This window comes from Marmota flaviventris, chromosome 3, assembly GCF_047511675.1.
Source record: "Marmota flaviventris isolate mMarFla1 chromosome 3, mMarFla1.hap1, whole genome shotgun sequence".
Taxonomy (NCBI): domain Eukaryota; kingdom Metazoa; phylum Chordata; class Mammalia; order Rodentia; family Sciuridae; genus Marmota; species Marmota flaviventris.
The window spans coordinates 37,647,203-37,661,803 of record NC_092500.1 but is presented as its reverse complement, the minus strand read 5'-3'; the positions used below and the strand labels follow the sequence as shown (position 1 = coordinate 37,661,803).

The following is a 14,601-nucleotide window of genomic DNA, read 5'->3' as shown; positions in this document are numbered from 1 at the left end:
CAGAACAATGCAAATAATACAATGGCTAACATTTATTGATTATCTACCCAAGAACAGAGAGCTGTCTAATAGTCTGTTTCTAAGGCAGTGTCATTCATAACAATTACCACACTGTGATAATCCTTATTAAGTTCTGACAATGCACTAGGCAGTATTACAAGTGCATGATGTATACTTGGTTGTTAAATCACATTAATAACCTGTTGGATACAGTAAAGGAAATCAGAGCAAAAAGTATAAATGTTTTACTTGAAGTCAGACTATTTGAAAATCATGAGATTAAGATCTGAACCTAAGCATTCTGATTCTAGTATCATGCTCCCGGAAGTCTTTTCTACTTTGTTTATTTTTCTTTTTATATTTCTCTTTTGTTCATTCATTGTGTCATTTATCCATTAATTCAATCATCCATCAAAACTTTACAATCTAAGCCTGGTGCTGTGGTCCATGCCTGTAATCCCAGCACTGGGGAAGCTGAGACAGGAGGATGAAGAGTTCAAAGCCAGCCTCAGCAACAGCAAGGTGCAACTCATGGAGACCCTGTCTCTAAATAAAATATAAAATAGGACTAGGGATGTGGCTCAGTGGTTGAGTGTCCCTGAATTCAATTCCTGGTATGAAAAAACAAACAAACAAAAACAAACATAAAAACTTTACAATCTGGTTAGCTACTGGAATATGCAAGTAACATAATATGGAAGAAAAAAAAAGCCAAGCAAACAAGCTATTTCTAGGAACCAGAAAGCATTTAAACACTAGGGAAGACCAGGGCTTCAGGGTCATGACCTTAGGATACTTTAGGTCTGCTTAGACTATTTTTATTTATTTTCATTGTGCTTTTTTTTTATACTCAAATATCAGAACTGACTAATCAAATCTTGTCCTACAAATGGTTATTTGTAGGACAAGATTTGATTAGTCATTTCTGATATTTTGTCTTTGATTCAAGGTTTTCCATCACAGAATTCTCAATTGTTTTAAGTTCTGCATTGATTCCTTCAATCTGTTATATATCATATAGATCATCTAATCACAATTCCTGCAAACCTAGGGCCTGCGTGATACTGAGAGAGGGGAGGAGGAAGCTATTTGGCATAATTATCAGGAAACTTCAAGGCAATGGGAAAAACAAGAATGTTCCCATTTCAATTATGAAGTTTATAGTTACTTTCTGACAGACTAAAGCAATTGGCTAGATCACAGGTAGATCTGAGAGTTCACAAAGAAAACATACCAAGAGAGAGGTAGAGGTTATAAACTGGGACCTGCACTTGACATTCCAGTTTGGGGTGGTCCCAACGTGTTGTGTGGTGGGATCTAGAAGACCTTTCTGGCTAATCATCAAACGTAAGTTTGAACTTGAACTTTAGAGTGTGTAACTTGAAGGATGGGAATATTATTCCAGAAGAATACTGTTGCAGGAGTTGTCATGACTGCTGCTAGAACTTTAGAACCAGGCCAGAGACTGGCATGAGATGGTTTCATTTGGCCTGTATGTCAGTGAATGTTATTGCATTGGTGCATGGACAGCATTTAATTTGGAAGGAACACCTGCTTTCAAGAGTGGCACTTTGAGGGTTTAAGATTTAAGAAAATGATTGCTCACTTGGCTACTTAATCAGATTTCCTAGTTCTCTTTTTGTGAATTATTTAGAAGAAGGACTGGACTCTTTGACCTGTTTAAGTTTTCAGTATTCTTGGATAAGTGGCCCCATCTCAGGATGAGTGGTCCCAATAGAGTACTACCAGGTTTATAGTCATTTGGATCAGTTGGGCTCTTGTACTTTTGCTAGTCTCAAGAAAGCTCAACCTATCTGTATTCTAATCAGGTCATAAAAATTATATATGTAAAGTATTAGTCATAGATATAATAATAAATATGAATCATGCACTGAAGAGTTTTATCTTTTTCCTACTTGAATTTTTTTTTCTTTTGGAGAAATTTACATACATATGGTGAAAATGTAAAAATTAAATTTCTTATCTTTAGAAAAAGAAAAATAGTTTACTACCAGAATATCTGTCAATGAAATCAGCTACTTTTAAGAGATGTGTGAATCTTATTCTGAAAATAACTTAACAAACTTGCAATGGAAGAGAAATTCTACATCTGATAAAACTTGTCTACCAGCTACTATGATAAGCAATACAATTCATGATAGAACTTCAGCAGCATCATCATTAAAGTCTACATTGTTTGAAGCTTTATTAAGCTTGACTACATGAAGCTGGCTTTGTAAAGTCAACATGCCATTCTGATCCATTCAACTCAACATTGCATTAAAATCTTATCCAACATAAAAGAAATAAAGAAGTAAAAACAGGCAAAGAAGAGAAAGGAGAATAAAACCATTTTTTTTAAATTTTTCTAACTATTAGAAAAGCAAAGAGCCCAGCAACCTCTTAGAACTAATAGGTAAGAAAGTTTGGTGGATGCCATGTCAACTTTAAAAATCTGTAGCATATTTATATGCCAATATTAATTTATTAAGAAAATAGCAGAAAAAGATAATAGCAACTATAAACTATAATGCCAAGTAATAAATATAAAAATCTGAAAGACCCCCAAAATAAGATTTAATCAATTTTATTGAAAAACATAAAGCATGACATAAATGGAGCCAAAAACCTTATACCTGAATATTAAAACAGTCGGTCACAGAAGTGATTTTTCTCTACAAATTACTCGCCTAATTTAAGAAATTCCAATCAAAATGTCAACAGGGTTTAAAAATGAAATTTGAAAAGCTCTAAGAATTACAATTAAGCTCTAAGAATCATGATTTATAAAGTTTCACTAGTTGAAACAATGCAATATACTATTTATCCATTAAATGTATTTATTAAGTGCTTATCATGTTTCAGGAACTATTCTGAAGACCTGAGCCACATCAGGAATAAAACAAATATATTAACTCTTACTGAGCTTATTGTTTAACTGTATGGAAGATAGTAAATTACAGATACTATAAGTAAATCATAAACTAAATTTTTTTAGAGTACGTTATGACATTTAAACAAAAACTTAATCAAAGTGAGAACGTTAGCCATGCAGATATCTGGAACAAGGCACGAGTATGTCCAAAGTCAACAGGATGTCAGTGTGGCTGAGTGGAGCTGGTGATGAAGTCAGAAAACACAGAACGCCAGAGCAGGTACAGCTTTGGGTAAATGTGAAGCATGTGTTGAGTTTTTGAACAGCTGATTGATGTGTTCAGATGTCTGTCTTAAAACATCACTCTGATTCATACCATGTTGAAAATAGACCTCAGAGGAGCCATGAGAGACGTAGAGGGAACTGATAGATGGGATTTCAATAATCCAGGTGACAGATGATAGAGGTAAGATTATAGTAGTTAGTGGAAAATGGTCAGATTCTGAATATATTCTGAAAGTAAAGCAAACAGAATTTCTTTATATTTTGATGTGGGCTGTGAGAGATAGTTAGAATATTTGGAAAGCAAAAGTTTCCAAAACCTGAAATTAAGGAGATGAAGCAGGTTTTGGGGGGATATAAATAAGTTTTTGACACTTTAAATATGCAGTGTCTTTTAGATGTACAAGTGAATATGTTCAACATGTGGTGCAGTAGACTTCTAGATTCTAACTGGTTATTGGGTAAAGATTCATAATCGTTTATCAGATGAATTGTATTTAATTGTATGAAACTGAATGAAATTTCTGAGACAGTGTAAATAGAGAAGATGAAGAGGATTGAGGCCTGGGACACTCCAACATTAAGAAGTCAGGGAAGAAGAGGATGACCCAAGAAAGGAGACAGACAAAGCTACTGGTAGGTAAGATAAAAACAGTGTGGTTTTCTAGAATGCAAGTAAAGAAAGTGTATCAGAGAGGAAAGAGTGATTAGCCATGTCAAATGCTGTGGAGAGATCAGATACAACATACATCTGAACATGTCAATCAGCTGTTCAGAATCCCAACACATGCTTCACATTTACACAATGATGTACCTGCTCTGGTGTTCTGTTTTTTCTGACTTCATCACCAGCTCCACCCCAACCACATTAACATTCTCTTGACTTTGGACATGCTGGTGCCTTCTTCCAGATATCTGCATAGCTAACATCATCACTTTCCTTAAGTTTTTGTTTAAATATCATGACCTAATCTAAAAAAATTAGTATATAATTTATTTATAATGTCTATAATTTACTGTGTTCCATACAGTTAAACAATAAACTCAGTAAGAGTTAATATATTTGTTTTATTCCTGACGTGGCTCAGGTTGACAACTGACTATTTAGTGATGACTATAACTGGCCATTTAGTTTCTATGAAGTGGAGGGCAAAGACCATGTCAGAATTACTTTACAAAAGAATGGAAAGAAAGCAATTGGAGACAGTGGGTAGACAAGCTTTTTGACAGAGCATTGCTGCAAAGATAACAGAAAACACAACAAATGCTGGTAGGGGACATGGGACTAAGAGATCTTTTTATAAAAATCAAGTCAGAAGAATTTTGTAAATTATATTGAATAGGTAAAGAGGAAAATTTGATGACAAAGGAAAGAATGGTAAGAATTGCTAGAGAAACACACTTGGACAAATGGTAACACAAGATATCCAAATAGTATAGCAAATTTTTCTTTGTCCAACATTCACTTTTGAAAATAATTTTAAATCTCATCATCAAATAAGCACTTTTAGCCTCTTAGACACAGGAACAAGTTTAAGACTTTGTTTTAAGCAAATACTCTTCTATTTTGAAATCCATGAAATCAATGAGTTTATATGCTGTCTTTTTAAACCCACAGGTAAATTTTAATAACTATACACTTATTCATCTCAAATCTCTCTGTTCACAGTTATATAATTTTAAGCCAGTAATGTTTGCTCTACAAGCATTATAAGAATCAAAAAAATAACATATATAAAAGTACTTTTAGAAAGCCATAGGGGTCTTTATTAAAGTCATTTCTCTTGTTCTTATTTGCTTTTGCTCCTTTGTTAATGAAGTTTCCAGACAGGTTGGAAGAATAATTTGCCAGTCTTCAAAGGGCCGGAGCCAGCCAGGGATACCCTGCAGAATCTTTATTCTGCCATGAGCTGCTATCCTGCAGAGTAAGGCCATCTCTGGCAATTTTGCATACTAAGTTCTCCTCTTGAAGCTTGACAACATTAAAAATTAAATTACATAAGGATGAGTCACAGGATGGCCTAATCTTGACTCTTCTTGATGTTTTTGTGAAGCCATCATAAGTCCTCCAGGGCCAATTCAGTCTATGTATCTAGGACTGTACCTTCTCTTTCCAAGATGACAAATTCATAAACCCATTCTCCTGTTGGTTTCATTGTTGAAATTTTAATTGAAGAATCAAAGAGAAACATATGTTGGTTTTTTATGTGTGTGTTATTAGGAACTAAAATGAAATATAGGGGATCTGTGAACAGAAAAGTAGTGCAACCCAGATGTAAAAAAAATCCAAATGGTAACTACCTCTATAAGAGAGAAACAATAGTGCATAAAATGAGCTACTGCTGACGAGGCTCAGTTTTGGTGGCAGTAGCCGACATGTAGTAAGGAATATATATAATAATGACTAACACACATATAAAATATGAAAAAGTTTCAGTATAGAGAGTAGAAAGTTGAGAGTAGAAAGGTAGTTGATAGAGACTTGGGACAGAAGGAGAGAGGGGAGAGGAGAGATTGGTCAATTAGCACAATGTTATAGTTAGAGGAAATAAGTTCTGGTGTTTCATTGCACAGTAAGGTAATTGTAGTAAGCAAAGTATAATAGATCTTAATATAGGTAGAAGAGAGGATTTTGAATGTTGTCACTAAAGAAATGATAAATGTTTAAGGTGTTGAGTATGCTAATCATCCTGGTTTGATCATTACACAATGTATATGTGTATTGAAACATCACACTCTACCCAATAAGCATATATGATTGTCATGTGACAACCAAACATTTCTTAAAAAGGAAAGAGTCAGCTTGGTTCTTTCAGAATATTTAAGTTCGAAGTAGGAATGATAAAGTAGAGTGGCCTGAAAAGTGAGAAGAGGCCAGCCAGCCTGGGAAGCCCTCATCCAACATGCTAAGCCTATGTTACATGTATAATTCAGTCACTGGAACATCAACAGCCTTCTCCACTGTTAGTTTTGTGAAGAACCAAAATAGTCCCTCAGTAACTAACATATAAGAACTATAAAAAAATGCATTACATATACCTAAGTGTAATGATTTTATGAAAGTTCTGTTTCAGTTTTACATATACATAAACACAAATGTATACGTATATATTGACACATTGAATAAATTCATGCATGGTAAAGAACTGAAATTAAATTGTATTTATTATGGTGGGTAGCAGACAGGTGGGTCCCTAGTGATTTTAAATCTGAGGGCAAAAGAACTAAGAGGTTCACATGGGTTAATCTAAATATCTAACAATTATAAGTCAAGCTAACAATCAACCAAATATAAATATATTCTATTATCTTTCTTGACAACACACATTAAATTCGACTGTTAGACCAGATTTTAATAAATACTTCTCAACTCTATGAAATTACACACAAAACTTTGTCACCCAAATATGGCTCCTGCACTGTAACCTTCTGCCACTCTCTTCCTAGCCTCAGTTCCTTCCAGACTACTCATCAGTTTTGCCCCATTATAGGGTCAATGCTTCAGCCAGTGCTTTCAAATCTTCAGTAACCCCAGCAATTGGAACTGCTTGGAACACTTTCGATCTAGGGGGTGATGCACTGGGAAGCATGCAGACCACTGAAGTGGCTCTTTGGAAGAAGCCCACAAGGACCTTAGAGGTAATCTAACATCTGTTTGATCAAGGATTCTGGGCTTCCAGGTACCTGGCACACAGTGAGGAAGGAGTAGAGGGTAGTTCATAGTTGTGAAGTTTCCCTTGGCCCCATGCACTCCTCATCCTGTACAGAAGGACATAGATGGCTAGAGCAAGGCTCACTAAATTGTGGCCGTAAGTCATGGGCCCCTCTTGTCCAGGTTTAAGAGCCACACTCACAATGGTCAAGTATTTTAAATGACATTTCCTTAGAGGGTCTATTCAGAGTAAAAACTACTTAGAAGTTGTGAGGGAAAGTAATAAAATAATTTACTTATTAAGATAGATTCTTGAACAGAATAAAACAGTCAACTCTAGAAAACAAAAGAATATGTATAATTATGAAAGAATACATTTCCTGAAGTGAAGGAGTGTGAGAGTATGATATCATCTGGAGGTGAGATAATTTGCTCCAGACAAGCCATTTCCTCTCTGTTTCCTTATCTGAAAAATTAAAGGAAAACATTTACCTACAGATATGCAAAAAAAAGATAAATGTATACAAAAATGTAGAGCTAATGATTTTTTAAAAAATAATATATAATTAATATATATAATTCCTTGCCTAAAATACTTCCATGTCTTTCCATTGTGCACTGAGTAAAATTGGACTCCTTACCAGAACTGACAAGAATTTAAATGATCTGGTATTTTCTAACTGTTGTGTCCAGTCTCCTGCTGTTCTCTACCTTGATCACTAGATTCCAGTCACCCTGACATTCTTCTTTCCCAGAGAACAACAGAGTACATTTCCAGCCTTAGTTCACCTGCATCAGTGTTTTCTTTGCTTCAAAAACTCCTGAAGCTGGGGTTGAGGCTGTAGCTCAGAGGTAGAGCGCTCGGCTAGCTCATGCTAGGTGCTGGGTTTGATCCTCAGCACCACATAAACATAAAATAAAAATAAAGTTAAAAAAAAAAAAAAACTCCTGAAGCTTTTTCATATGGCTGACTCCTTCTGCTTTTATCTTAACCTCTAATATCTTGTAATATTTCTTCTAAACTCTATTATCTTTTTGATATCACATTTGTCATATTTTGTAATAACCCTTCAGGCATCTTTATGTGTCAATGTAGATTCTTACCAAATTTATTACAGGTGCTATGTCTTCTGAATCTCAACCACTGTCTAATATTCTATTGATCCATATCACTTAGCAAATATTTGCAGCTGAGGTATAAAATTGGAAGTACAGAATTGTGAGGGTGAGCATTATTATCTCTTTTACAAGAGCAGTATGTTTATTTTGAAAATTTTCAAATTAACTCCCTTCAGAAAACAACAGAAAAAAGATTATTGAGCCCAGTTCTGAACAATGTAAAATTCCGTGCTTTGAAAATTTTCATTATTTTATTACTATTTATATTCCTCTAAAACAAAGAAGTTTAAGGTCATGCAAAAATCATTTAAACTTCTGCAGTTTCAGTTAAGCTTATTATTTTTATTTTAAAAGTATTAATAATTATAGGTCTTTTCATGAATAATAAGAGCTATTTCAGAGGGTTTTTTTATGAGACTATTTTTGTCAACCATTTTGTCAACAGAGTTCTCAAGCCACTGAAAAAAAACAATCTCTTGTTGGCTAACAACTTACCCTGACTATGTAATTTAAGTAATTTTATTGCCTCAAAAAAGTGTAATCCTTGTGACTAGGATTGGTCACATTCTGAAAGTTCCATAAATCTAACAATAGTTTTGCATTTCCCTCCTGAACACCAGCTTTGCAATTTGCACATTAATACTAGAGTTATCCTATACTGATAAGCTTTATTATATAGATACTCACCTAAATAATAACCTATTTTCCTCTGTTTAACTGTACCTTTAAAATGTTCTCAATAAAATATTAGGTGATAACCTTTAAATTATAATGTCAGGTTAAGAAATGTGATATAAAATGAATCATTCTGAGAAATTAATCACAGGAATAATATGAATTGAAATGTAGTTATCTTTAAAGTTAGAGTAAATATTTCACAGTATCTTGTATATAATTTTAGATTATACTGAGGGATATGAGCATGGTATTAATAAGAGTATACCATTATTTCCAAAAACCTGGAAATCATACTGCAATAAGGGAACATAAAAAAATGAATATCAATCATCACAATGTTTAAAAACTTTAGTTATACCCACACAAAGAATGAGTGTGTGAGCAGTGGTCCAGAATTTCTCTTCTTTGTTGGTTGAAATGCCTTCATCAAGAATTGGAATGCAAAAAAAGTTACAGACAAATGCTTTAGGTCACCAATGATTCAGCATCTTTCATGTGTACACTTGTATCTATGAAGTCCAAAAGAGATGAAAACAAAGTATACAGAAATGTTGGTTCTGATTCTGTAAACAGAACCATAAAACTAATCTGATAGAAATAATCTTGCATTCTGTAATGTTTGGATACATTAGGGGCTGTACCTTGAAAAACAGCATTGCCATGTGTCACTGCAAGATGATGATATGTTCTGAGTCATGCATCATGAGAAAATATTTTCAAGTGAACTCTATAGAGTGTACGCACACCCCAGTAGATGATATAGCTTACTGCACCCATGTTGGCGTGTAGCATCCTATATGTTATCTATTGTAGACTGCAACACAACAATATCTGAAAAATTTAAATGAGCTTTCCTTTCTCCCCATCTGTAGGAGTCCTACAAGAATGCTTAGGGATCAAGTAGTTTATTAGTGGATAGACAAGATCTCAAGTTCTTTACACTTGAGAAAGACTCGTTTTCAATTATGAACTGGAGTTGCACAGAGTGTTTTAGAAAACAATGTGTTGTAAATGTCTATGAGAAAGGCTAGAACCTGAAGCCCATATCATATCCAAATCAATGGGATTCTCTAATTATCTGAGGAGAGCAACAACAGTCAGTTACTGATGACATAATTTAAGCAAAACAGCAATAGAAATGCTCATGATGGTTTTCCTAAATTTTGTTCTAAGTGCAAATGTTTTGTCTGTCTTGCTAATATGTTGACTGAACTAATATTAGTTTATGTAACTGAAGAAAAGAAAGATACTTTTTTTTCCTAATCTCAGACATAGCTTATAAAATCTGACTCTCCAGTTGCAGTTAATATTTAACACTTAGCTTGGATTTCTATAAAACTCATGGATAAAGGCCAAAAGAGTGAAGTCTTCAATGAGAATCTGTTTATTTCTCAGCCACCATAATTGAAGCCCATCTGTGGAAATTAGTCTAGTTTACTCAGTTTTCCCTTGTACTTGTACGTGAAGGAGGAAACACAAGAAGCTCTTTCATTTGTTTCAAAAGCACAAGGGAGGAAATGTCCAATTTAGTTTTTGATAAGAAACCAAATGCCACTTGCTTTGTTTTACAGTCACTTTTTTCTTAATCTCTAGGTTTTAGAATCTCTTGATGGTCACAATTATACCAATTTAGCTACCTGACTCATGTGGGATTAATGATTAAGGGAACTTGACATCCAGAGTAATAGCTTGTCACAGGCAAATACTTTTGGAGAGTCTTGTGAGTTCCAAACATCTGATATGCAAATTTATGAGGAATTTTCATCTAATTGCAGACCTACCAGTGATTTACCTCCTTCTTCTTACATTGGAAACAAATTTAGCACAGAAAAAGTCTTTTGCTAGTGGCCTTGTTTGTTCTTCCAGAACAAAACAAGGAAAATACCAAGTCAAATAAGAGGTCACCAAAAAGTTTTTGCAGTGATAAACAATAGATTACTCACCAATTATACATAATAGCACTTAAAATACTTGATAATTCAACCACTGCTATTGCATTTTAAATAGTTCTGAATATATATATATATATATATATATATATTTTTTTTTTTTTCATATATATGTGTGCATGTGTATAAATACACACACACACACACACTTTAGATTGTATACTTTATAGCAGTGTACCATGGTGCATGTCTATAATCCAGGCTACCTGAGAAGCTGAGGCAAGAAGATTGCAAGTTCAAGGCTAGTCTGAGCAACTTAGCAGGATCCTTCCTCAAAATAAAGAAGAAAAAGCACTGGAGATATAGCTCTGTGGTACAGTGCCCCTGATTCAATCCCAGGATTGCAAAAAATAAATATAAAATAAAATAATTGTATATTTTATATATTTATTATATATAAATTCAATTGTATACTTGAATTATTTTGAAAAGAATCAAATTAAGAGTAAGTAAAGAAAAATTTAAATATGTATATTCATAAGTACAGCAATACTTACACATATGTATTATTTTTAAAATAATCAAACTAATAATAAGTGAGATGGGAAATCCCCATAAACCTTTGAACAAAAAAAATCAAAATTAAAGAATGTTCTTGACATGATTTTTATACCCCAAGTCCCTGTCAAATTATTTATAGCAAGTAAAAATTATTATGGAAGAGTATGTCTCATGTGTCAGACCTTTTCGTGGACTTTCTGGCCAGGTTCCATCCCCTCAAGATGCTCTGACTCTGTGGATCCCTCACTTGACGCCATTTTTCTTTGTATATGAACATTTTGCTCCCGCAAGGCAACAATCTGCAAAATAAAAACATTATTCCTTTAAAACTTAAACAGACTAAAAAAATTGAATTGTTTGTGGTTAATAACTAATGAATAGTAATAAATGGTCAAAAACTAAACATTAAATTTTACTCATATTATTTCAAAAATATTTTAAAAATTTAGACCAATGTTTTAAAAAATGAGAATTCATAAAACCTCTCCTGCGAAAAGATTAAAGCTTTGTGAAATGTATGTAAGAAATACTTTCTAATCAAAAAATTTACCTAGGTGGAAGCATATCTAAAGGAAGATGTTGATCTGACCCATGTGTAGTTGATTCTGAAATTACTTTTGAAATTAATTTGTGAGATTTCATAAAAAGGCTTATTGTCTTTACTTTCAAAGTAAGTAAGAAACATAAATGAAACGATTGAAGATTGAAGTTTAATTATGGTCATAATTGTTTATCCTGCAGTGGTAGCACATTTGCAATTTAAAAACAAGCAAATACAGAAGCTGGATTTAAATAATTTTGTAACACTATCACGAGAATTTAGAATTAAATTTGTCTCAACTATATTTTATTGTCCATTAACTTAGCATTTCTCATCTAAGTTTTCTTTTTCTGCAAAATATTTCAGAAGCAATTAATTTTTGCAATTTCCAGCTCAATTTTATAGACATGATTATTTCAACTAAGAAATAGGTTCTCAAGTAGTTGTAGTATACAGGAGATTAGCAATATACACAGTGAAGTACAGTATTCTGACCCTTTTAAGATTGTATTTTAAAATAGATTTTTTGTAGACACATAATTTCAAAATATTTTTCTTTATGTTAATGTCATAATTTATTTCACAACAAATGTTATTATTTTATCAACTCAAAAAACAGCATTTGATCTAGGATAGATCAATTTGTGGTATTTAAAATACAATAAATGATATTGATATAATCCACAATAGGTATCAAAACATAAAATTGATCTAATATTTGAAATGATGAGACCAACATATCACACACATAAATAATTACTAAATAATGTTAAGGACATCAAGAGATTGGGTATTTGTGGTGTTGCTGTCAGTCAATACTTTAGTACCTGAATCTGCCAAAATGTGCCTCTGAGGTCAAGTGAACTTATACATGACTCCTGGCATCTGAACACATAGCCTGTCATTTCATCAGGGCAGATCATCACATAATCAAGAATAGCTATGTGAATGTTCTCTCTCTTGTAGCACTGCAATCACCAAATAATTGGTTCCTTCACTCTCATTCTTGCAAATCTACAACCTGTTATCCACAAAGCCACCAAGTGCATCCTTATCTGGAAGTTAAGTTGTACTACCTTTCAGCTTCCTAAAAATCTACAATGTTTTCCCAACTTATTTAGCTTATATTTAAACTAATTACAAGTTCTATACTATCCTATATGATCCCTTTTATTTGGGAACACTAGCTTCTTTTTATTCCTGAAACATACCTGGAACTATCTTCCCCGGAACTAAGGAACTCCTTTGTCTTTTTACCGGAGCCATTTTTTCTTTCAGAGCTGACAATATCCCAGTGTTCAAAACTCAGCTGAAATAACTCCCCTCAGAGACAATGCTCCTCATCAGATAACACTTCTCACAATACTTCCCTGTTTATTTTATATGAGTCTATAGCATTTATTAAAATGAAATATTTTATTCCTTTATTTACTTCACTTTGCTTGTTTATGCAGCTTGCAGAAGTCCTAATAATATCACATGGGTAACTCATTTTCAAAGGTATAATTTACTGAAAATAAAATTTTCATATGAAACAGCCACATTTTTATATGCAGGCTATTCAATAAAATATGTTCACTGAATTAATGAATGGCAATGAAAATAACGAATGTAAATCTAATTAATTCATTGAGTAACAACAGAAAAAGATTTTGAGTGCATGAGAAACTTCAGACATTCCTTTTATATTGGGTAACACGAAAATGGGTTACATCAAAGGAAAAAAAAAGTAATGAAAAAGCTTCTGAAAAAAGCATTTCATGTGACTTTAACATATTGCCTGTTGTACAAAATATGTTACTATTGATTCAGTGAAATGTTTTGATGAATTTTTTAAAAATGTAACTATTATGTACCAACATTCTACAAGATAACATCCATGGCTTAATAGATATGTTAAGACAAATGTATCAGTACATTAAAAAATTCTATGCATTTTCTTCTAGTATTTAATCTACTTAGAAATGAAGCAAGACCATTTTATAAAACATTCATACAAAAAATTTAACTTTCAGTTAACTGATGAATTTCCATTTGTCTAATATGGAAATTAGATAAATTCTAACTAATTTGATAAATTCTAACTATGTTCTAGATCCTAAAAGGAAAACAGAAAAGGGAAGCCATCTATAAAATTTTGCTGAATGATTGAAAAGATTAATTAATGTCCCTATTTAAAAAAACATGAAAACATTAAATTCATTGAGAAAATACCATGCACAAGCATGATTATGTCACTGTTAAAAAATTATAAACTTAATTAATTTTTTCCCAAGTGTATATGTGTGTGTTTGTGTGTGTCAGTTAATTCCAAGAAAGACATAGTTTTCAGACACTAACATGCAAACTTTTTAAAATAAGTCAAGTTAAAAAAAGAATCTTTCCAAACAAGAGAACAAGGTACTCTATTCTATGTTCTCTATCACTCTAATATGATTCTATCCTGCTCCATTTTCTCCAGTAACAAATTATTCTGAGTAGTTATGAAAGCAAAGCTTCAGCATTTAATTATTACTAGCTGATTCTCCTTTTTACTCTGGAGGAAGTGAGGGATTCTCTCCTAGTAATTTAACTTTGGGGGTTGAGCCATCTCTTCAACATGTTCTAAGAGTGAGAAGGTCACTGGTCACCTCCAAATCACTGGTGTTAGAGGTAGTACAGGCCTCTTGAGAAAATTCTTCCAGGAGAATTGGACACAGGAGAAGGCTGAAAAGTCAACTGGGAACCACAAAGAGAATAAAAAGTGGATAATGGTCTCAACACGTTCTGTGAGCTCTCACTGACGGGGAAAGCTATCAGAGGGAGGGCCCATGCAACCTGACTAGAATACTGCAGTAGGTCTGCATCCTACTTACTGCTAAACAACATTGTGTCCTTCAGTAGGATGACAGCAAGTGAGAGGAACCACTTCTACATAAGCCCCATTACACAGTTCTTCCAAATTATCAAAAAGCTCTCAAAATCCACTATGTACAAGCACTAAACTACCTTTATCTGAGAAAGA

General features: G+C 33.2%; 1 protein-coding gene across 6 annotated transcripts in view; it reads right to left on the bottom strand.

Moving 5' to 3' along the window:
• Positions 1 to 14,601, bottom strand: part of Ppfia2 (PTPRF interacting protein alpha 2) — a 441,295-nt gene that overhangs the window by 122,725 nt on the left and 303,969 nt on the right. For all 6 annotated transcript variants that reach the window (XM_027928005.3, XM_027928009.3, XM_027927999.3 and 3 more), the window contains one exon: positions 11,239 to 11,355. In XM_027928005.3, the coding sequence (XP_027783806.1) occupies positions 11,239 to 11,355 (117 nt within the window). The remainder of the gene's footprint in view (positions 1 to 11,238; positions 11,356 to 14,601) is intronic.